This window comes from Mustela nivalis, assembly GCF_964662115.1.
Source record: "Mustela nivalis genome assembly, chromosome: 18".
In the NCBI taxonomy this organism is placed as follows: domain Eukaryota; kingdom Metazoa; phylum Chordata; class Mammalia; order Carnivora; family Mustelidae; genus Mustela; species Mustela nivalis.
This window is the reverse complement of record NC_139037.1, coordinates 884,744-907,136: the sequence shown is the minus strand read 5'-3', so window position 1 is coordinate 907,136 and position 22,393 is coordinate 884,744. Positions and strand designations below refer to the sequence as shown.

The 22,393-nt window shown below is 67.4% G+C and overlaps 1 protein-coding gene and 1 long non-coding RNA gene across 5 annotated transcripts in view; one reads left to right on the top strand and one right to left on the bottom strand.

Annotated features, from left to right (window-relative positions):
- Positions 1-22,393, bottom strand: part of CBFA2T3 (CBFA2/RUNX1 partner transcriptional co-repressor 3) — a 78,139-nt gene that overhangs the window by 5,764 nt on the left and 49,982 nt on the right. For 2 of the 4 annotated variants that reach the window (XM_082711488.1, XM_082711490.1), the window contains exons 2-8: positions 16,125-16,271; positions 13,702-13,779; positions 8,049-8,287; positions 7,874-7,963; positions 3,631-3,812; positions 2,895-3,118; positions 232-317 (exon numbers count right to left, since the gene is read on the bottom strand). In XM_082711488.1, the coding sequence (XP_082567614.1) occupies positions 232-317; positions 2,895-3,118; positions 3,631-3,812; positions 7,874-7,963; positions 8,049-8,287; positions 13,702-13,779; positions 16,125-16,271 (1,046 nt within the window). The remainder of the gene's footprint in view (positions 1-231; positions 318-2,894; positions 3,119-3,630; positions 3,813-7,873; positions 7,964-8,048; positions 8,288-13,701; positions 13,780-16,124; positions 16,272-22,393) is intronic. The other 2 variants (XM_082711489.1, XM_082711491.1) reach the window with 2 other exon arrangements.
- On the top strand, positions 17,838-21,400 carry LOC309853508. The gene is made up of 3 exons (XR_014305767.1): positions 17,838-18,875; positions 20,745-20,855; positions 21,170-21,400. It is a non-coding gene; the product is annotated as an uncharacterized lncRNA (long non-coding RNA).

Below are 22,393 nucleotides of genomic sequence, written 5' to 3'. Positions count from 1 at the left end.
AAGCAGGGGAGGGATGACCCTGAACAGAGTGGAAGGGGTCCCAACGCCCCAAGCCCCCTTTCTCCCAGGGGCAGACCCTCTCCGTAGGGGCGGAGATGCGAAGGTTCTGAGGGGCCGACGGCCCAGGCAGGTACAAAGCGGGGCGCACAGGGAGCCTGTCCCCCCGCAGCCCCAGGGCCCCGCGGGCTGGGCGGAGCCCCGGGAGTCTCGGGCGCCGCGCTGGACACTCACGTTGTTAACATGCTTCCACTCCTCTGCCCACTCCCGCTCCGTGAGCCTGTGGTCGATCACCTCCTCCTGCCGGGACCCCTGCGCCGCTGCAGGGTGCGCAGACGCTCAGTCCAGACCCCCGGCCCAGGCCCCCCAGACCCGCAGACCCCGCCCTCATGCCCGGCAATGGTCTTTTCAGTGTCCCTTCCCCAGTCCCAAGCCCTCCAGGCCCCGCCCCACACCGAGGCCCCGCCCAGTGCCCCAAGCCCCGCCCCTCACCCCAGGATCCGTCCTGGGGCTCGGCTTTGCCTGCCTAAAGGAAGTGAAGAGGATGAGGAGGAGGACCCTAAACACGGATCCTCTGTCCACTGCCTTGGGGGGAGGTCAAGAACAGGTCTGGCCTCTACTCCGTGTTTGGGAGGAAGAGTCGGGTCCCCATCCCTCAGTCCAGGCTGGGCCACCCCTCCCCCACCTCCCTGTCTCCAAACGGAGGGTATCTCCCTCTCCCTGCTGCTGCTGCCCATGAAGCTGCTTCAGGCCCCACTTTGATGGCCTTTTCACTCCTCCAAACTGTCAGGGGTCACTGGCCGCTGCCCGGCTCCAGCCCTTCTCCAGCCCATGCTGCTCTACGCCCTGGTAGCCAGCTGGACTCCTACACACCCCTCAAAGCCCAGGTCCCAGGCCCCCTCCTCAGCAGTCCTGAGCCCTTGAGAATTCATTCAGCCCCACAGGGATCTGCGTGCGAAACAGTCCTGGCTGCTGCCCAGTTCATTCTGTCCTGGGCGGGGCTGCTGAGTCTCCTGGGCCCAAGTCCAGTGGCACAAGAGGCTGGGCTCTGGCCCATGGGCTGGGTCCAAGGGGGCCCCCTGGGAGACGGAGGTCTGGGAAACCCTTGTTCCCCACAGGCTCCCAGGCCCCTTCTCCTCAGCGCTCCGTGTGCATTTCCCTACCCTGCTGACCTTCCAGGGTGTGAGAAGGCTCTCCAGAGGGGCACGGGCGGGGAGGGCCCCCCAAGGTGGCTTCTACTGTCGCTCCCATCCGACAGACGAGAACACCGAGGCTGGCTCAGGGGGTGTGATGGCCCAAGGTCGCCCAAGGTCAGCCCGAGCCTCAAGTGTGCCCTCAGCTACTGGCTGGCAGAGCGCCAGCGACGGAAACAACGGGGTGTCCTCCCTGCCTCCCAGCGGTGGTGAGACACAGCCCTGAGCCCATGCAGCAGTGCCTCAGGCTGTCCTGACAGCTCGGAGGCTCCGGGCCGCACGCTGCTTCGGATGCTCCCGTCGCGGGGCCACGAGCTATGCCGCTAACCCAGGGCTGGCCGGGGCTGCCCGGTCGGGGCTCTCACTGTTTGGGCCTTGTCCAGTCCCTGAGGGTCCTCTAGCCTCCCCAAACCTGAAATGCCTCTTCAAAGTGCGGCAGGAGTGAGCGTGAGAGGTGGTGGCCCAGCCTGCCGTCCACCACCGGGCCCCGCCACCCGCGGAACCAGGGCCCGTGCCCACACCCCAACCAAAATAGTGGCTGAGATGTGCCTGACAGCTGGTGTTTATTTTTGCATTAGCAGAAGCGGGTGGGAATTAGCACCTGCCCCATGCTGTCACCTGCTGCCTGGGCCCAGGCCCTGGAAGCTTCTGCAGAGTGGGGGTGGGGAGATGGCCTTGTACAGGGCGAGGCCTCTGCTGACCCTGCCTCTGGGCCCCCCAAGGGCACCCAGGGACTCTCTGGGGCAGCTGTTTCCAGGCTGTTCCCCAGGACGCTGGGGGCCCTGGGGTGTGGGCTGGTTCTTTTCATCTCTCTTTCCTCAGCACAGAAGAGGTCAGAGAGTCCGGCAGGTAGGACGAGATGGCCTTGGGCACACGCACTGGGTTTTCTGGGTCTCCGCGTCTGTGATGTGGGCCTGCCCTCCCGTCAGTACCAGGCCTTCCCCTGTGCCAGGCCCTGTGTGAGCTCTCCTGCCGCCGGAGGGGTGGGGCGCCTGCCGGTGACGGAGGAAGAGACTGAGCCTGGGAGGTCAGCGGACGCACGGGAGGCTGCGGGGTGGGCGCTGGTGCCTCTCCGAGGCTCCCTGTGTCCCCCGAGAGCCGGGCTCTGCACGTCCCTCCTGCACGCTCTGGGATCTGGTATGTGGGCCTCACTCTCCCACTCCGAGAGCTGGACTCGCCCGGTGTCGTCGGCGGTACTCGGAGAGGGCTCGTGAGTCTTGGGGGGGCATTTGTTTTCTCTCGGGATCCTGGGCCCAGAGTGTGGGAGTCCCCGGAAGCAGGCTAACAGGGGTCTCCTGCCGGCTGGCCGGGCCCCCAGCCTCCTGCTGCCCCTAGGGACCCGCAGCCCCCAGGCAGCACATCCTGTGTGTGGGCCTGGCCAACAGCCAACACCTTTCTAGGTTCCCATAGAGGGAATGCCTGGTCCCAGGGGACAGGCAGCTCTGCAACCACACCCCTTCCCCCTGGGGGAGGGAGGCCCCCCACCCATCAGGGATGTCAGACCCCCAAGACAGAGGGCTGGGAAAGATGGCCCTCACGAAGGCCAGGGGCACGCCCCACTCCATTCCGATTCTCTCCCACACCTGTCTCCTCAGCATCCTTCCTGGACAGACAAGGCCCAGAGGCATCTGCCTGTCTCTCACCGCGGCTCTGTGTCGCTCCCCAGCCCGTGCAGGCCCACACGGCCCCCCGTGCTCTGCTCACCGAGCTGCCGATGGCGCTCCCGCAGCTCCCGGGGGTCGGGGTGGCGGTAGGAGTCGCGGAAGTGGTGGGCCATGGCCATGTCCTCCAGGCGGTAGTGCGGGGGAGGCGTGGGGTGAGGCAGCCCGTTGCTGGGGCTGTAGCGCTGGGCGGGGCTCAGGGTGCACGGCCGTTTGCTGAGGTGGTCGGGGTGCAGTGGGTCACGGTCTGACCCATTGTCTTTGGTCCTGACGCAAAGAGCAGGTGGGGTCACAGACCACGAACCGTGGACAGAAGCTCGGGCAGGAGGGGTGAAAGAGAGACAGGCACGGGCAGGGAGAAGGAGAAAGAGCCACAGGGCAGAGACAGATGCACAAGGAGAGAGACGAGGCCCAGCCCAGCCCCCCACTCCCCCTCCTCCTGTGGGGGTCGTGCTTCCACTGCCCGCTGGTGGCTCCTGGGGCTGCGGTCAGGGAGCCTGAGCCTCTGCGGAGGGTCTAGGAAGACAGCCACACGTTCTCCAGCGGCCAGACAAGCGTCTGGCATTGTGACCCACACTGAGGGCCAGCCCAGCCACCTGGAGACCTCAGGTGCCTGGACGCTCGGGTCCACCTGCAGCCCAAAGCGAAGAGCCACCTCGTTCCCGGCACACGGACTCCCTCCTGAACACTCCCTTGTCCTCCCAGGGGCCCCCCGAGTCACTGGGATGCCAAGCCCCGGACCCCATCCCTCTGCGGCCTCCCCCCTCGGCCCCCCCCACCTGTCAGGGGTCCTCCTCTTGCCATGCTCGTTGGTGTCCAGTAGGAGCTCCGAGGAGTCGACGGGGGAGGAGGCGTTGGCGTCCAGCAGGAGCTGCTCGTGCTGGGCGAGGTACTGGGCGGGGGTCTGCTTGGCGAGGCGGGCACAGTGCACGAGTTCCCTCTGCAGCAAGGGCAGGTTTGCCTGTGGCAGGGAGAGACGGCGGCGGTCACTGCCGACAGGGGCCAAGGCCCAAGTGTGCTCTGCTGCGCGGTCGGGAGGCTGGCGGCCAGCCCTGCTCTGGGACCCCGGACACACTGCACGAGCTCTCTGGGGTTCCTCCAGTACAGTCTGGGAACGGGGGTGGGCACAGTGATCGAGGTGCAGGGGGGCCCTGAGCCCAGATCCTGGACCCCCAGGCTCGGGTTTTCCCGCTTCGGGGAGCTTCCTCCCCTGAGGGCATCCGGAGGAAGGACTCCTAAGCAGGGCTCTGCCTTCACCCGCGGGGGCACCCAGTCAGCTGCGGTGTGGAGGGCAGAGCTGAGGCTCGGGGAGGCAAGGAGGCAGCCCCCCCCCCCCCCGCAGACCATGAGAGGAGGAGCTGGGAGCCGCGCCCTGCGTGTGCTCCGGACCCCGACGTGCGGCCCTGGCTCTCCCACGTCCTGCGGTGCCCTGCGCTCCGGACCCCGACGTGCGGCCCTGGCTCTCCACGTCCTGCGGTGCCCTGCCCAGCCCAGCCCCGAGCAGCCTGGAACCCAGAGCACACGTGGGCCCGTGCCCACCCCACTTGCACCATCACACGCGTCCTCTCCCGCGATCCTTACAACCACCCATGGACACACGTGACCACTTGGTTCCATGTCTGGGTGAGGAGAGCACAGCCCACATCCGGGGGGGACACGGGACCCGGGGCAGTCCCAGCCGCTGCCGCCCCAGACCTGCTCCCACGCCCCGCCCAGCGTGGGCTGCTGGGGTGGGCTCCTCCAACGGCACGGCGGGGGGCAGGGGACAGGCCGGACAGGGGCCCAGAGGTGGGCTGCTTGGGAGAGCCGGCAGCTCCCAGTGTTTTGCAAATACACAGGATCCCCCCAGCTTCCCCGTGGCCGGCTCTCCAGCCCCCCGTGGGCGTGTCCGACCAGACCCGATCAAGCAGCCGGCGAGGGTTTGTGAGGCAGAGCCGGCCGCCAGGCCTGTTTTCTATTTGGAGAGCTGAACAGCGGCCAGCCCGCCATCTGTCGGACACGTTAGGAGCAGGAGCTGGGAAGGGAGGTCCCGGGAGGTCTGAAGACGCCAAACATCCTCCGCTGCCTTCCCCACCCCCCATGGCCTCCCCTCAGCTGGCTCAGCAGGGTGGGGACGGCTGGGGCACCGGCTGGCCGGCTGGTCGCTGTTCAGGCCGTGGAAACATCTGGATTCCTGGCAGGCTGGGGCCAGCTGGGAGCCGGCCCGAGGGCGGAGGGCTGGTCGGGTGGGGCGGCATCTCCCAGCTTCTGGGAAGCCCCACCACATAAGCCTGCTGCATGTCAGGCTGAAAAGAGGGTTCAGGGGTCTCGGGGCCCTTGGTGGGGGTGGGGAAAGCGGAGCCACAGGCCAGAAGAACGAGGGTGGGCTGTGGGGCAGCTGGTCTCACACGTGCCTCTGGGGCAGTCATCCCCGCTGTGTTCCCAGGGCCCCGGTCACAGGGGAGACCCAGCCCCGATGTCAACAGGCTGAGCTCGTCACCAGAGCCCCGTGAACACCAACACTGCAGGAAGGCCCCGAAGCCCCTTCTTCACAGGCGGGAACTCAGGCCAAAGGGAAATCAATGTCTGCACGGACACGTGCGACTGTGGGCCTGGCTGAACTGGGCCCCCCGTCTCACGAGGGCTTGTGTTGCTTCTGTGGCCCGTCCAGGGCCTTCCCTGATGCCCACGCGGCTGGGGTGCTGAGGGCCCGACGATCAGGCCACCCCGCCTCCGCCTCGGGACCCTGGGTGAGACCTTTCCCGCGTGTCGCACCCGCAGCGGGGCCGTGCGAAGCTGCCTGTTCTCCCAGCCTCAGGCAGTCCTGCCCCAGTGAGGGTTACTGGGGGAGAGGCCCGAGACCCCAGCTCTGGGCTCTGAGCCAGGCCCGCGACAGTTCCTGCCTCTTCGGCAGGCAATAAGACACCTGTGACAGCTCGTGCCCCAAGGTGGGCCTGGTGGGTGGTGAATCCGTGGGAAGAGGCTCCCCACCTCCAGCCCAGGTCCCAGACGGGAAATCAGGGTCGTGCACCCCCACAGTGCCGTGTTCTCAAGTGGCTGGGGCTTCCGCTGGAGTGGCGTGGGGGCAGGACCTGGGGGGCTCGGCCTGCAGACAGAACTGGCTGCACCCTGGAGCTCCAGGTGAGGGAGACAGACTCCGTGTCCTTAACGGCGTGCTGGCCCCGAGCCCTGGGGTTGGGGGGGCGCGACAGGCACAGACAGTGGCTGCCTGGTGACCACGAGAGCCCCGGGAGCCCTTCAAGGGGACAGAGCCGGAGGGCACCGTCACAGGTGGTGCTGGGCCCTGGTGTGACCCGCCTGGTGCCACATTGAGGGGACTTTGGGTGGAGCCTGTGTGGGGCGGCGGGGCCGGGGGCGGGGGGCCAGGGGCCTGGCTGGGCCCAGAGCAGGGGCCCCCGGATGTGCCCGGCTCCTCCCGCCAACGAGGGCAGCTGCACAGACTGCAACATCTGCTGTAAATATTTGATCTGACGGATAAGCAGGCGCCCTGTGTCCCCAAAGATGGAGAGCGTGGGTCAGCAGCAGGGCAGGGCAGGGCAGGGCAGGGCTCCTGACGACTGGCGGGCAACGGCCAGATGGGCCCAAATGTTGGCGCTGCCGCAGGCGTCCGGCCCAGGGTGTGAGCCCAGCAGGGTGTGGGCGGGAGGGCAGGAAGCAGGGACGAGGGGACGGGCGTGGGGCGGGACCCAGGGTCTCCTCGACAGGGACTGCAGGGACTGCGGTGCCAGCCCAGGGCGTCTGATGGCCCCGGGGCGTCCGGACTGCAGCTCTCTACAGTGGGGACCTGCGAGCCAGGAACGGTGGGGGTTCCTGCGCCGTCCGCTCACAGGGCTGCGGTGGGGGGCGGGGTCAGCAGGGGTGCTGGGAAGAGCTTTCTAAGCAGGCCTCGTCCACAGACGCTGACGTGCCCAATGAGGACGTCCCCATGAAGCGAGCATCTGCCGCCTTCCCAATGGCAATGGGGCCACGTCCATGACACGTTTGCAGAAACCAAGTCCGAGGGGCTGAGCTAGCTTGGCCCAGGCCAACAGCAGCGGCGCAGGGGCGGGGCTCAAAGGCAGGAGCATCTGCCCTCCTCTGTCCTCAAGACCCTGGAAGGCAGCCCTGGCCAGGGCCCGCCGCGCTGGTGAGCAGGGCCCGGGGAGACGGCAGCGCCTAAGTGAGCTCTGGGGCCACCAGAGGGGCTCAGAAGTAAAGTGTCACAGGGTCACATGCATTTGGGAAGCATTTCACCTCTGCTCTCTCCAGAGACACAAGGCCCTCCTGCTGGAGGGAAGGCCCTGAGAAGTCCCGCAAGGAGAAAATGGCCCGCAGGCTGTAGACCTACGCTTGTCCTACTTTGTATGCACTCGGCCCCTTGTCACAAGGCAGATTCCGGCCCCGGGGCTCTGGGCTGGGGCCCAGGAAGCTCCATGGCTCACAGCCCTCACAGTACTGTTGCAGTCGGCCTGCCACTACCCTTCCCTGCGCCGAGGCCCTGGTCCACTGACGACCCTCCACGTCTGGCCACACGGCCCTCGTTCTGACACCACCCGTGTGTCCGTCAGCCCGTCCCTCCATCTGTCCCGGTCACTCTCCCCTCCATCTGCTCCAGCCTCACAGCAAACACAGGAGACACATTCCTGCCTTGGGCCGCGGGGCGTGTAGTCCCTGCTGCTCTGTGCCCTGTGGCCCACCGGCCTCCCTCCCTCATCCTCCTTACCCCTGCTGATCTGTAGCCCTGGCTGGCTGGCTCAGCTCCCTCACACCGCGTCCCCAGGCCTCCTGCTGGCCACCGGGCGCACAGCAGGTGCTGCGGGGAGGAGCCGGGGGGGGGGGGGGGGGGGCAGGGTCTCGGAGCCCTGGGGCTGGAGGAGCTGGTCTGCAGCCACAACGCGGAGGAGTCGGGCCTGGCTGGTCAGTGCTGTTCCCACACAGGAGCCCGTGGGGTGGGCCGAGCGCGGTGCCTGGTCACAGCAGGCGGGGGACAGACACGGGACGGCGTGGGGGCCCCGCCGCTGGGGGACGGGGACGCGGGCTCACCTTCAGGAAGGGGATGACGAAGGGACGCAGAGGGAAGTTGGTGGCCTCCTGAAGCTTGGAATGGAACTCCTCGATGGTAAGCGTGGCGTTCTGGGCGAGGAGACACGGCCACAGTCAGCCCGAGCCCCGCGGCACGGCCCCGCAGCCCGCCGGCCCTGCCAGCCGCCCCACTCACCACGAGCCCCAGCACCAGCGTGCGCACGCGCTCCCCGATCTCCGGGGAGATGTCGGTGCCGAACTGCTGCAGGGTGGTGAGGAAACGCTTCAGCTTGCTGAGCTGCCGCGCCCCGCAGGCCGGGGGCAGGTGCTGCGTGGACAGAGAGGCCGTGGACGAGGTGGCCGGGCCATTGCTGAAGCCGCTGGGCGTGGACGGAGCCCCGTTGACGGCCGTGGGTGAGTGACCACCGTTCATCACTGCAGGAGGGAGAGGTTGGCTGAAGACGCGGGGGGCCGCAGGGCCAGAGCCCGCAGCGGGGGCATGGGGGCACTGGACACCCTGCACAGATGGGCAAACGGGACCAGGTCAGCAGTGGGTGGGGCTGGGCAGGCGTGGGTCCCTGACTGCACCAGGCCTCTGGCCTTGCTCTGGGCTGCATGGCCAGGCCCTCCACAGCCGGGGGTGCACCACACCAGGACCCCCGCCAGGCTGCTCAGGGGTCTGCTGGGAGCGGGCAGAGAGGCTTCTCCCCCACAAGGGACCTGCAGACCTCTATCCCCATTCAGGGGATCAGGGGCTCACCGTTCCAGAAAGGCCATGACCCTCACCTCGGCCATGACGGCCCAAGTGGTGCCCCATGGCCTCCACAGGTCCCATCACTTGGGCTGACAGGGCTTATGGGGGCACAGAGGGGCCTGGACACCCTGCACGGGTAGGGCTGGATCCTGGCCCGGAGGCTGCTGGTGGGCCGCTGTCTGGGGCTGCCACACGCCGGAGGTGAATGTGCGGGAGCCCCGGGCTGTGCAGGGAGGACAGGCGCCCTCCGGACCGGAGGCCGCTGTGATGAGTGCGCCGAGTCAGGGGAGGGTCAGGGGAGTGGCACCGGTGGTCCCCATGGCCCCAACACTGGGGGCAGTGTTCCGGGACGGTGGACACCTGGGTCACTGTGCCATGTCCTGAGACAAGACCTCACTCCTCAGCTTTGAGGAACAGAGGGAAAGGCTGAGCCTGAGCCCGGCCGGTCTGCGCCCCGGTCCCCTGGCCTCAGAGTCCGACCGCAATGACCAGGGCCTGCACCCCGGTCCCCTGGCCTCAGAGTCCGACCGCAATGACCAGGGCCTGCGCCCCGGTCCCCTGGCCTCAGAGTCCGACCGCAATGACCAGGGCCTGCGCCCCGGTCCCCTGGCCTCAGAGTCCGACCGCAATGACCAGGGCCTGCGCCCCGGTCCCCTGGCCTCAGAGTCCGACCGCAATGACCAGGGCCTGCGCCCCGGTCCCCTGGCCTCAGAGTCCGACCGCAATGACCAGGGCCTGCGCCCCGGTCCCCTGGCCTCAGAGTCCGACCGCAATGACCAGGGCCTGCGCCCCGGTCCCCTGGCCTCAGAGTCCGACCGCAATGACCAGGGCCTGCGCCCCGGTCCCCTGGCCTCAGAGTCCGACCGCAATGACCAGGGCCTGCGCCCCGGTCCCCTGGCCTCAGAGTCCGACCGCAATGACCAGGGCCTGCGCCCCGGTCCCCTGGCCTCAGAGTCCGACCGCAATGACCAGGGCCTGCGCCCCGGTCCCCTGGCCTCAGAGTCGGACCGCAATGACCAGGGCCTGCGCCCCGGTCCCCTGGCCTCAGAGTCGGACCGCAATGACCAGGGCCTGCGCCCCGGTCCCCTGGCCTCAGAGTCGGACCGCAATGACCAGGGCCTGCGCCCCGGTCCCCTGGCCTCAGAGTCCGACCGCAATGACCAGGGCCTGCACCCCGGTCCCCTGGCCTCAGAGTCCGACCGCAATGACCAGGGCCTGCACCCCGGTCCCCTGGCCTCAGAGTCCGACCGCAATGACCAGGGCCTGCACCCCGGTCCCCTGGCCTCTCAGAGTCCGACCGCAATGACCAGGGCCTGCACCCCGGTCCCCTGGCCTCTCAGAGTCTCACCGCAATGACCAGGGCCTGCACCCCGGTCCCCTGGCCTCTCAGAGTCTGACCGCAATGACCAGGGCCTGCACCCCGGTCCCCTGGCCTCAGAGTCTGACCGCAATGACCAGGGCCTGCACCCCGGTCCCCTGGCCTCAGAGTCTGACCGCAATGACCAGGGCCTGCACCCCGGTCCCCTGGCCTCAGAGTCTGACCGCAATGACCAGGGCCTGCACCCCGGTCCCCTGGCCTCAGAGTCTCACCGCAATGACCAGGGCCTGCACCCCGGTCCCCTGGCCTCAGAGTCTCACCGCAATGACCAGGGCCTGCACCCCGGTCCCCTGGCCTCAGAGTCTCACCGCAATGACCAGGGCCTGCACCCCGGTCCCCTGGCCTCAGAGTCTCACCGCAATGACCAGGGCCTGCACCCCGGTCCCCTGGCCTCAGAGTCTCACCGCAATGACCAGGGCCTGCACCCCGGTCCCCTGGCCTCAAAGTCTGACCGCAATGACCAGGGCCTGCAGAGATGGCAGAGAGCATGGGCTGCTGGGGCCCGTGGGGACGGTGGAAGGGGCTCCAGATGTGGGAGGGGACGGACACGTCTGGGTTCCTGAGGCTTGTCTGATATGCCCAGTGGTCACTCACACCTTGCCCCCTCTGGCAACTGCTCAGGGCAGCCCCCGGCCCCTGATCCCGGTTCCCCGACACGTACGCTCCGTTCCCCGACACGTACGCTCTGTTCCCCACCCCCCTCCCCACCTCAGCATCCTTGCCCGCTCTCCCATGCACACGCACTCGTGTCTGTACACAGCTGCACGTGTGCCCTACACGCAGACGTGCCCATGTCCTCTCAGGCCCGTGTGCACACACAGACACGTGCATACAAGGGGACATGGACGCTTGTGCACACACGCAGGCACACACATGTGTGCACGGACATACACACGAGGACACACGCGCACCCATCACACGTGTACTCACACAGGCACACGCACACACACACACAGCCCCGCACGCGAGAGCACCCACGTGCCCAGCACAGAGCCCTGCGCCCCCGCGTGCAGTGCCGTCCTGCGGGCCCCACCCGCCCGCCCTTCCCCTGGGCTGCGCACGCAGCCGGAGCCGGGGAGTTGGGGGGTGCTCAGGGCCACTGCTCCCTCGGGACAGACTGCCTCAGGGCTCTGGCCCCTCCAGGGGCCTCTGGCTGAGGCCCAGCAGCCGGAGAGCGTGCGACGGGGGACAGGAGCTCCTTTCCAGGGGCCAGGGTGGGGATGCCACCAGGGTCGGCTCTGTGAGTGGCTGTTCCTGAGCACCCGGCACGTCCGCTGGCCGGGGCCATGGGGGTGGGGGTTCCGCTCCGGACCATGGCTGCCCAGCCCATCCTCACCGGGCCTGGGCAGTGTCCTCCGCAGATGCTCTCGGCCTCACCTGGCCCGGAGGCTCGGGCTCACACGCCAGCCACCTCCCCGGGCCTCGGCCTTCCCCCAGCTGTGGCTTTCCCGGGGTCCACGTCACCCCCCCACCTGCCCTGCAGGGCTGGGGGACATGGCTCAGGACTGCACTCTCCCCTGTGCCCATGCCTGCCCGCCCCCAAGCCCGCTAGCCCTCGGTTAACCCGGAGGCTGCTGTCGGCGGGCCTGGCCCCACAGACGCTGCTCACACCTCCCTCCACGCCGGCCTCCTCCCCCAGACCCGCTGGCCAGAGACACTTGCAAACGTCAATCCGTGAGTCCCTGAGTGGGCCAGGAGGTCCCCAGTCCACAGGTGGCCAGGACCACGCACACTCCATGCACTTCCCCAGAATGCCTGCCCCCCGCGGGTTGACCCCCGCACACCATAGGCCCTCAGCGGCAGACACACCGGGCCTTGCCCTCGTGGCTGGGAGGGGGCATCCTGCCCGCGGCCTCACCTCTGCCGGGGAGGTGCGAGTGGGGGCCTGGACTCCATTTCTTCATTTGCAAGTGGCCCTTGGCCTGACCCGGCCTGACCCGGAGGACGGGGTCAGTCCCCTTCCCCTCCACGGTTCCTGGGTTGTGGCCTCGGCTGTCCTACCGCCGGGAGGAGCGGGAAGGCTTGGCCCTGACGGCTCCCATGTGGGGGGCCACTCGTCAGTAAGGGGCCGCCGCTCAGCAGGAGTTTGGAAGGCACTGCCCGGTCGGCGTGCACCCCCTCCTGTCCCCATACGGGGCCTGCGTGCTGGCGTCAGCCGTCCCCTTCCCAGGAGGCACCCGCAGTCGAAGCCCGTTCGCCCCCTGGTCTGAACGTCCTCAGGGGCACCTTCCGGGGCCTCGACGGAACACACCAGCCCCCCGGGCCCCTCGCTTCTGCGATGGGCAGTGAACGCCGGACACAGGCAGGAAGCCTTCCCGCCCTCACCTTCTCTGAGGCGCTGTCCGGAGGACCTTCCGGAAGAGCAGGGGACCCCACTGCTGGGCCCGTTTTCTCTCTCCCTGATGGCTGCAGCCGATACCCTGGTCGAGAGTGATGACAGCCGCCGGCCGTCCCCACGCCCCGGCCAGGAGAGGGCTCTGCTGGCCCGGGGAGCTCACGCCGCAAGGACCCGATTCCTTGCAGCAGAGCTGGGCCATCACCTGGGGTCTGGAACTTCCCGAGGCCTCTGAGACCAGCGGCTTTCTCTACCTCCTGGGCCCCCACACGGCCCGGCCTGGCCCTGACCCCCCTGCAGCTCTCTTACCAGCTTGCCCTCGGCGCCTGGGTCCTCCCGGTGGCCTGCTTGCCCTCGGCGCCTGTGTTCCCTCCCGCGGGCTCCTGGGCAGTCTCAGCAACTTGCTAAAGAGACGCCGAAAATAACCCCCGGCCACAAGCGCTTTCATTCCCACAACAGGTGTGTTACTAAGTTAGACCGCACACGTGTCCCCGGCTGGGGTTTGGGGGCACACGCGAGCACCCCTGTGGCTCCCCTGGCCCTGGGGCCTGGGCGGGGGTCGCGCTGGGACATGGAACCCACAAGCAGCCCCTCCCGCCAGCCCCTCTCCCGTCAGCACAGCGGCTCCTGGGACACGCTGGGCCCCGAGGCCGGGCCCAGCACACAACGATGACAGCAGGACGATGGCCTCCTGGGAGGTAAACAGTGCAGGACCGTCATGTCACTCCTGATCACAGCCCGGGCTCCACGGGGCCGCCCCGGGCCAAGCAGCCCCCTGACCTAGAGTTGGGCCTGACCCGAGCATGGCCCTTGAGTGTCTCCTGCCACAGGCATCAGCAGGGGGGTCCCACGGCAACGGCAGAAACATCCACTGGCCGCCAAGCGCGTCCCAGACCCCGCGTGAGACCAGCCGCATCTCACGGCTCCTTGTAATTGCCGGTGGCACTGGGTGCTGGGCTGACCACCGTTTCACAGGTGGAGAAGCAGGTGCCGCACCAGCTGGCGGGGCGGGGGGGGTTGTGGGCGCTGGGGCTGAGCGACCAACTTGCTGTTGACAGGATCTCACAGATCCCACGGGATCTGAGCCTGCCTTATTCTCCCTGTCCTGTGGCTGGAGAAAAGGGAGCCCAGAGAGGCCCCCCACCTGCCCAGTGCCACACAGCCCGTGAGTGCAGGGCTGTGGACGTGGGTCTGACTCGGGGCGCTACGCTCTGCCCTCCTGGGCCTGCCCCTAACCCCCTCCTAAGGGAGGCAGGGCTCACGAACACAGCAGACACAGTGATAACGGGTGCAGGCTGTGGGGGCACTGCCGCGGCCTTCCCAGAGCAGAGCATGCTGGACCAGCACCTCCCAGGGACCACAGTTTTTGTTATTTTACTTACAGAGACAGACCATAGACCATTTTAAGCAGCCATGAAAACGGCCGTGGGGCAAGGACATCGGGGGCCCATCCTCTCGATCTGTAAGCAAAATAAGAAAAACACGCTGTCAGGAAAGAGCAGGCCAGGGAGGTTCGCGGGGGTGGGCAAGGCCGCCTCTGAGGGCGCCCGCAGCCCGCCCCTCACCTCTGCCTCTCCCTGCAGCTCTGGGGCTGGGACTCTGTCAGTCCAGTCCCTTCTCTGGGGCTCACTTCCTCCACCGTGAAATAATGGGGTTGTATTGGGGGGTCTTAGGGCCATTTCTTGTGGGATCTTCAGAGCTCGCCAGCACTGTGTCATCTCCAACAGCATGGGTGGGACGCTAGGATCCTGAAAAGCTCTCTTCCTGGAAGGTGCCCAGTGACCCTGCTTGGACCGTCCTCAAGGGACCCGAAGCCCAAGCTGATAGGGCATGAGGTCTGTTGGCAGACAAGCCAGTTCGAAAACAAGGCCCAGGACCGAGCCACTGTGCAGGGGGAAACACCAGCAGGCAGCGATATGATCTGTCCCAGCTGGAGTTATTTGGCACGAGGCGCGGCAAGACAGGCTGGAACACTGCAGACAGGCACAGAGCCCCCTGTCACAGACGGTAATCAAGAAAGGACGGGCCTCTGAGGGTATCCTGAGCCATCTCAGCCATCCTGACCACTGCCACAGACATACCGCAGCTTCCACTCCAGGATGAGTTTGTGCCCAGACGGTCATCAAGTCAAGGAAAACCACAGCCCTCAGGCTATGGCTCAAGGTCAGTCTGGCCAGCATGGCTCCCAGGCCCCCGCCCCCAGCAGCCAGGGCCACAGTGCAGTTAACCAGGGCTTTCAGGGAGTTCCACGGGTGAGGGCACAACACCGAGGCCCCTTGGAGGTGGCCAGGGACCCAGAAGCACACCCCAGCAGGCCGGAGACATCCAAGTGCTAGCCACCAGCCTCTCGTGACCTCCATGCTCCAGATGGAGCCAGAAATGTGATCCCATGGTGTCCTGGGGTGTGCGGGGGACAGAATGGCCGGGAGGGACCCTGAGCTACACATGGGACCCACCCCTGCCCCCAATCTGGAACATCTGGTTCCCAGACCAGTGCTTTTGGGAACATGGGTCCTGGACCAAGAAGGAAAGTAGGCCGAGGGCGACGTGCCTTTCATACTTGGGCAACCGGCTCCCAGCCCTCGGTCATGCCGGCAGACAGCCTGCTGCCTTCTCTGCCGGGAACCGGACACTGGAGGATGGGTTCGTCATTTTAGGTGGAGGGCCCATGGCCTTGTGTCTTGGGAGCTCCTAGTGACGGTTAAAGCCAGCGTCCTACAGACAAGGGGCCAAGCCTGGCCTTGAACTTGGGCTACCTGATCACTGAAAGCAGCACCTTTCTCCAGATGTAGGCTGGGTCCGGCCAAGCCCCCAGGAACCCTGGCTGCCTGCCCTCGGATGACAGGGGAGGCAGGAGCTGGGCCCTGCCATGTGGCCTGGGCTCTGGGCTGACAGAGGAGTGTCCGAGGAAGCCATGTCCACCACCACGCGGAGGCACTCGAGGCTCCCTTCCCAGAGATGAGCTTTGCTTGGATTTCAAACGTGGGGAAGCATTCCCAGGTGTGGGGCTTCCTGGCCTCGGGACGTGGAGGGCAAAGATGCCATGTGGACTCTCTCCACTGCCCACCAGAAATGGTTAGGACACACTGCTAAGCCTCTAATCTTGGGGGGCAGGGGATACCATACCCCCATCGGCCAATTTCCCCATCGGGCCAAGGCTAACGTCTCCTTCCCAAACACTCAGGACCCCAAAGTCATGGAGTCACTGAATTTTCTGGCTCGAAGGAACAGGTCCGCAGTGGTGTTTGTGGACTGTGGAAGGCTTCCCCGTGACGCCGTGTGTGCCCCGAGGCTGAGCCCAGATCAGTCCTGGGCCAGAGAGATGCTGGCCTCCCCGATGTCCCTGGCAGCACAGGCTCCGGCTGACCCCAGGTCCTGAGCAACCCCCACCCCCACGGCAGCTGCAGAGCCCCTCTGACGGCCCCCGGCCCCCGAGAAAGCTGCTGTGCGCTAGTAGGGATCTCCCTGTCCCTCTCTGGCCTCCAACACTCCCCGGGTGAGAACTTGCCTTCACTCACTTGTCCTCACAGGGGTTCCGTGAGGCAGGGACGGGGCCAGCCCTGCACCGTGGCTGAGGACTCCAGGTCAGAGAGCTCTAGTCGCTTGCCCCAGGCCAAACAGCCACAAAGCAGGAGAACCAGGATGTGAACCTCCAGGCTCCGGTTCGGACCGTCCCTTTCAAGGGTCCAGCGGTGGGCGTTTATGGGTTTGGGACGGCGGTGCCCCCGTCACCCGCCGGACGAGCCTCACGCAGCTCCAGGGGCCTCCGCTCAGCCCACCCGGTGCCCCAGCCCTGGTCACTCACTTGTGTGTGGTGGGAAGGAGGGGAGCCGGGTGGGCCCCTGGGACGCGGCAGGCGGTGGGGGCAGCATGCTGGGGGGTGTGGAGCGAGGCTGCGTCTTCACCTCGGCCGGCGAGTCAGGCATCCTTCCTGTCTCGTCCTTCCTGTCCACTGCGGGGGGCCGTGCGGGGGACAAAGAGAGGCAGGTGAAGCGGGCTGACGGGACGGGAGGCGCCCACGCCGCGTGAGGACTGGCACTGCTGGCTCCCCGGGGGACGTCTGGCTCTGCGTGCAGCCGGGCCCAATCCCAGGCCCCAGGGGGCAGCAGACAAGCCTCAGCTGTGCTCCCAGGGGCTGGCTTCCCCCACACTGGGCTCAGAGGGTGGGCGAGGGCGGCCGTTTCAGGTGGGCTGGAGGGTGGAGCTGGGAGAATCCGGGCCGTCGGAACGGGACTGGGGTCCTTCGGGGGCTGTTTCTGGGGGGGCTGGTGTGGACTCCCCTGCAGATCAGGGGGCAGGTGGCCCCCATCCCCGGCAGCGGCTACCAGACACAGCCTCTGTCCACACGCCCCGGAGGGCCTGAGGTCTGGGAGAGGCCGGAGCACCTGTGTCCCTAACAAGCTCCCTGGTGTGGGGCTGCAGGTGGTCCCCCTCCGGAGGAACCACGGCTCCCAGGGCCCTGCCAGCTCTCACGCATCACGTCTTGGCGCGGTGGGGGGGCCCTTCCCAGGAAGGCCTGGGGGGCAGGGCCTCGGCGGTGGCAAACCCTTATTTGAGCCCTTGGCAGCCTGGGTGATTCCTGGGCCTGACCAGGCAACAGACACTGTCAATTCCACATTGTTCCAGGCTTGGTCACTTGGTTTGTGGCCCACGGTGGGGCACGTGCCTCCCACGTTGTCAACATTCCCATGTGGTCCACGGTGGCTGTGGAGCCGCGACGTACCAGGGCCTGGGGGTCTCCGAGCCCCGGGCCCCCACAAAGCAGGGCCTCCGGGGGAAGCTGACCAACCGTACAAAGCCTGAGCCCGAAGCCAGCCATGGCCGCAGCTGGAGGACAGCAGGCCCTGGGCCTCACTCTCTGTCTTGACTCGGGGCAGCCAGCGCCCGGGCAGGGCCAAATACCACAGCAGGCTTGCTGGGACGCGGGGTGGCCCAGCGGCTCGAGGCCGTCAGGGTGGGCGTCCTCTGCCCACTACGGAAGGACAGCCCGTGCTGCCCCAGGCGCGGCCCCGAGTTCACCCTGCTAACACCGGGGGGTGTTGCCAGGGGCCCGGGCGGCCCACCTGTAGGCTGTCCCTGTGTGACTACACCTCGCCTGCCCTCCGCGTCTCCCCGTTCTCTCCCGGGCGCCCCACAGGCCCAGGACACACATGTGCAAACGGGGCGGCGAGCCTCTGTGGCTGGAGGTGAATCGTGGCGACGGATGGCATTACTGCCCCCTCCACTGTACAGAGCGGAGAGGCCCCTTGTCCACCCGTCCGGTGGGCTCTGACAGCCCTCTGCGCTGCGGGCCGGGGGCTGGCCGTGAGGACGCCCCTCCCTGCTAGGCCCCCTGGGGCAGGGAAGCAGCCGGTCATTAGCAGCCCCCCGGGCCACACCGCACCTGCTGTCCTCAGCTGCAGCCACGGTCCTCCCTCCTGCCAGGCGCCCTGCCCCCTGCGGCCTGTCAGGGAGCTGATGGCTGGGCACACGTGCACCGCAGCTGTGGGCGCCCGTCAACGCCGGGCCTGGAGGCACGGCCGGCCGCCAGCCCCTGGTGACAACCAAAGAAGGCAAACGTGGCCGGCCCCTGTGAGCCCTGGGCCACCTTTGCAGGGAGCAGACGTGGCCCAGCCAGCCCTGGGAAGGACCGGGCATCCCGGGACAGCCAGTCCCCCGGGCCAACCTGGGTGTGCGTGTTTCAGACACGTGGCCGGCCCTTCCCCGCTGGGGGCTTCGTCCCAGCCCGGCCGCTGAGGACGAACCGTGTGGAGAGGGCGGAGGAAACCAGCAGGCCCACCGCCCGCCCCTTCCACAGCCGGTGGGGGGACCGCGGGCACCAAGGGCCAACACTGCAGGGCCCTCGGAGAATCCGGTTGGTGGGCACACTCTGCCAAGGGCCGCCCGCTGAGCCCCAAGGAGGGAACCGGCCGTGCCCACTGGCGCCCGCGACCTCCTTTGGCAGAAAGGGAAGGCGAGGTTGCCCGTTCCCTGAGCAGACACGCCCGCTCCCGGCCCCCCCACCGTCCCAGCTCCCGGTTCTGGCAGAGGCGCTGGGGGCGGGGGTTCCGTCGCCAGCCCTGGGTCCCAGGCACCGAGCAGCGCCGTGTCTGCCGTGGTCACTCAGCGGGGGCGGGCGCGCCTCCATGGGGGCCCGTGGGTCTGTGAGCCGCGTGGCCTCAGTGCACCCTGTTCTCCCAGAGGCGGCCTTGGGTGGGGTGCAGACCGAGGCTGCAGGGTAGAGTGGGGGTGGCGGCCTCACGTCCCAGGGTCACCGTGTGGGACCTCCTGAGTCCCTTGTGTCTTGGGTCGTGGCTCTGCGGCTCCCTGGCTGCGCCTCCCGGAGTCTTTTCCTGTGGAGGGGCAGCAGCCTGGGCACGCGCTCAAGGAAACTTGGCAGAGATTTCCGGAAGGACTGTGTGCCCAGCCCCTGCTCTGGAGGCTGCCCTCAGTGCAGACCCCCGCTCCCCCGGGAATGACGAAGGCCGTCCGGGGAGGGCAGAGGTGACCCGGTGACGGTGAGCAACAGCGTTCCTGCGGCAGGAAGGCTCAGAGGGCTTGGGAGTCTTGGCGAGAAGTACGTGGGCAGGGGCCCCGGGACGGAGGGTCAGCGGGGGCCGGGCGGGCACAGGCGGACCCGCTGTGTGGGCAGGAGGGAGCCCCGAAGGCTTGCACAGCAGCTAGAGCGAGCTTTGGCCCGCATGTCCACGCCCCTGCCCACACCCGCCAGCAGCTTCCACGGCGCCTGGAACGCTGCTTCCCTCTTGGCGGTTCGGCTCTGGCCTCATGTCCTCTGCTGAGGTGCCCCTCGCCCTCGGGGACGTCGGCCCTCTCTGGGGTGCCCCTGCCTCCTGATCTCGCTGCTGCAGGGGCACGTGGGGCCGGGCGTCCAGAAGGCTGGGCTGTGTGCACATCGATGCAGGAGCAGGACGCGGGGCGGACGGGGGCTCTGAGGGCATCTCCCTGCTTCGGGGCTCCAGGGGGCTGGTGGGAGCGGAGGGGCTGGCCAGGCAGGGACAGCAGGTGGGTCGACTCGGCGCGCGGACCGAAGGGAGCTGGGTGCTGGGCCCCAGGATGAGTAACTGCCTCTGCGAGCCCAGCGACTTACTTCTCGCCCGAAGCCGGCGCACGGCCCAGCTCCCCGGTGTGTGGGATGCACCCAAGGAGCCGGAGGGAGAAACACACTTAGCAGAGACCTGGCGCCCGCCGGGGTCACACTACAGGCGGCGTGGGCTACGGTCACCCTCACTACCTGTCAACTCCTCCCCATCCCCAAAGCCCCAGGCCCACCAGCCCGCACAGCCTGACTGGCCCACAGCCCCTGCGGCCTGGAAGCAAACAGTGATGCGCTGCCGGACAGGGAGGCCTGGTTTCTCCACCGCTGGCTCCAAGGGCTGCTCTCTGGCCCCCCGGGACCCCCGCGAGGCTCAGACTCCCCGGAGGTCACACGGGCAGGTGGCCAGCATGGGGCCGTCTGGGTAGGATCCTGTGCCCAGAGCGAGCAGGAGCAGAGGCTGGCTGGGCTCAGGGTGTGTGGGTGCAGGAGAAGGGTCCCTCGTCAGAGGCTGAGTGCCAGGAGCTGGCGAGGGGGACGGTCCTGCTTCCTGCCGAGGCTGTGAGCGAGGGTTGGCTCTGCTCCCTACAAGGCCAGACCCCGCCTGGAGACCCTGGGTGGGCCCTGGGACGCTGTCCCCCCCCTCAGGTCCCCTCAGTGCCCCTGCCCAGCGGCCTCCCCGCCATGCTCTGCACACAGTATCTGGTAGAAGCTGGGGTTCCCCAGACAAAGTGCCTTTAGGGAGCTCTGTTTAGGCAGATCAGGTCAAGCCTTACAATGTTAATATATAATAATAAGGGTATCAACTGCCCCCCGTGGGGCTCCGCACGAGGGAGCTTGTCCACCCCTCAGACCAGGAAGCGTGAAGTGACGGGTTTTTATTAGGAATCCACAGGCAGACTGGTTACCACGCTCACGTGCCCTGTGCCCAGCGTCCCCGTCCCCTTGCCCAGCACCTCGGGTCCCTCGGCAGCAAGGGCAAAGGCATCATGGTTCTTTCCAAGCCACCCGCCAGGCCCAGCTGCGTGAGTGCACAAGGCTGCCTTAGCCAAGTGAGGGGCCAGTCCCGTGATTGGAGGGAAGCCCAGATTCTGCAGCGGGGACGCTGAGCCCCGTCACCTGATGCCGGGGGTCCCCACCAGCCATCCTGGAGCCTGAGCAGGGTCTCAGCCAGAGCAGCAGCCTGGGGGGTGGGGACAGCCAGGGGAGTGCCCGGCCCCCACCCCGCAGTCTTGGCTCTGAGGTAGGCAGACGTGAAGTGAGGGGCCCGTAGCCAGGGAGCTCCAACGTACATGGAAAAGAACATTCCTCATGGGAAGGGCCCAGCCCACCGGCTTGTGTGACCCTCCCACAGCCCTCGGAGGCTGATGGCGCTCCTCTGCTCTCTCAGAGGGGGAAGACCGAGGCTCAGAGCGGCCCGTGACCTGCTGGGCTCACACAGCAGAATGGGGAGCCAGCCGGGAGCGGGACATCTCCCCCCGCCCACAGCCCTGAGGCTTGCAGGTGCCCTGCCCACCCCATCCGTCGCCCCGAGGGGGTCTTCTCTGTGGTAGTCTCCACCCGGCCTCCCAGAGGGCTGGGGGCCTGTGAGCACTGGGCGGCTGGTGCTGGTGCGCGTCTGGGTGGGCAAGAGGCAAGTCACGTCTAGGGCGTCCCAGTGAGCAGGGAGCCAAAGGGGTCCCTACCCCCAGCCTTGCCTCCTCCCCTTGAGAACGCTCCCAGCCCTCGGCCCACATGCCACAGGCCCGTGGGAGACCCTGCTTCTTTCCCAGACGGCGTAGCCAGCCTCCAGCGGACTGTCCCTAATCTGTCCACAGAGGAAGCAGCTCTCCAAGGCCGGGCGGAGCCGGTGGGAAAGAACATGGAATGTGCCGGAACAAGCCACCTCATCCATCACTGTCCCTGTCTGCCTGTGGTTCCCAGCCCGCCCAGCTTGGCTGAGAACTGGCCACAGCCCAGAGCTCCCAGCCCTGGGGTTCTAGAACCTTCTTCTGCCCGCCTCCAGCCTGCAAAGCGGCCAGAAATAATAAGGTCCTGCTTTGATCATGTAGGGTCTGACCTACTGGTACCTCTACTGACCCTTGCAAAGGCCGTGGGAAAGTAGGAAGCTGAGCAGGTCACCCGCGTCGGGCCCTTTGCATAGGGAGGGGTGGGCACCGACGGTAGGTCACGAAGCCCCGGTGACAAAGCCCTGACTGTGTGCTGGGCCTGTGCCAAGGCCTCCTGCGATTCAGCTCAGCTCACCCGGCAACAAGCCTGCGAGGCAGGCATAGGAGGAAACCCAGACTCGAACCCAGGCCGTCTGGCCCCAGGAGCCACTCTCTCTGTGGGGCTTTAGGGTGCTGGGGCCCTGCTCCGGGGTCTGCTGTCCTAGGATGGACACAGCCCCACCCCAGACCCCTCTCCTGGAGCGGACAAGCAAGCAGGCCGGGGTTCCTGAGGCCTGCGGGAGGCTGGGGGGCCCCCAATTTTCTGAGCCCCCGCTGCATCCCCAGGAGGACAGGGCCTAGCCTCAGAAGCACCAGAGCAGAAGGCTCCTGGGGCTGCTGGCGGGCAGGGGTCTGGGAGTGCAGAGCCGGGGTCCTGCCCTCCTCTGTAAAGGGCAGGACACGGGGCTAGAGCAAGGGGTCTGGACACCACGCTGCCCTCAGCCTCCGTGTCCACACCTGTACATGGGGGTGGGGAGTGAGCACAAAGCGTGCACAGGGACCGCTGAGGCCGAGAAGACCACGTCCCCAACGGGGCCTGACTGGGCTCCTGGCTGTCACCCAGTCGTCATAGCTTCCTTACAGGAACACAAGGAGGAGAAAGCCCCCTCGAGGTCGCGGGCCAAGGCCAGTCTCCCTGGGTGCGCCACACCCCTGTGACACAGTGAGCCCGTCTTCCCTATCCTCCAAGAGGGAGGGAGCACGGGGCAGAGCCAGGAGCAGGGTCTGTCTCTGAATTCCCAGCTTCTGCCCTCAGCCGGGTAGCAGGCCAACATTGTAACACCCCAGCCAAGGTAAACCCATGCACTTGGCTTTCTCGGGAACCAGAGGGGA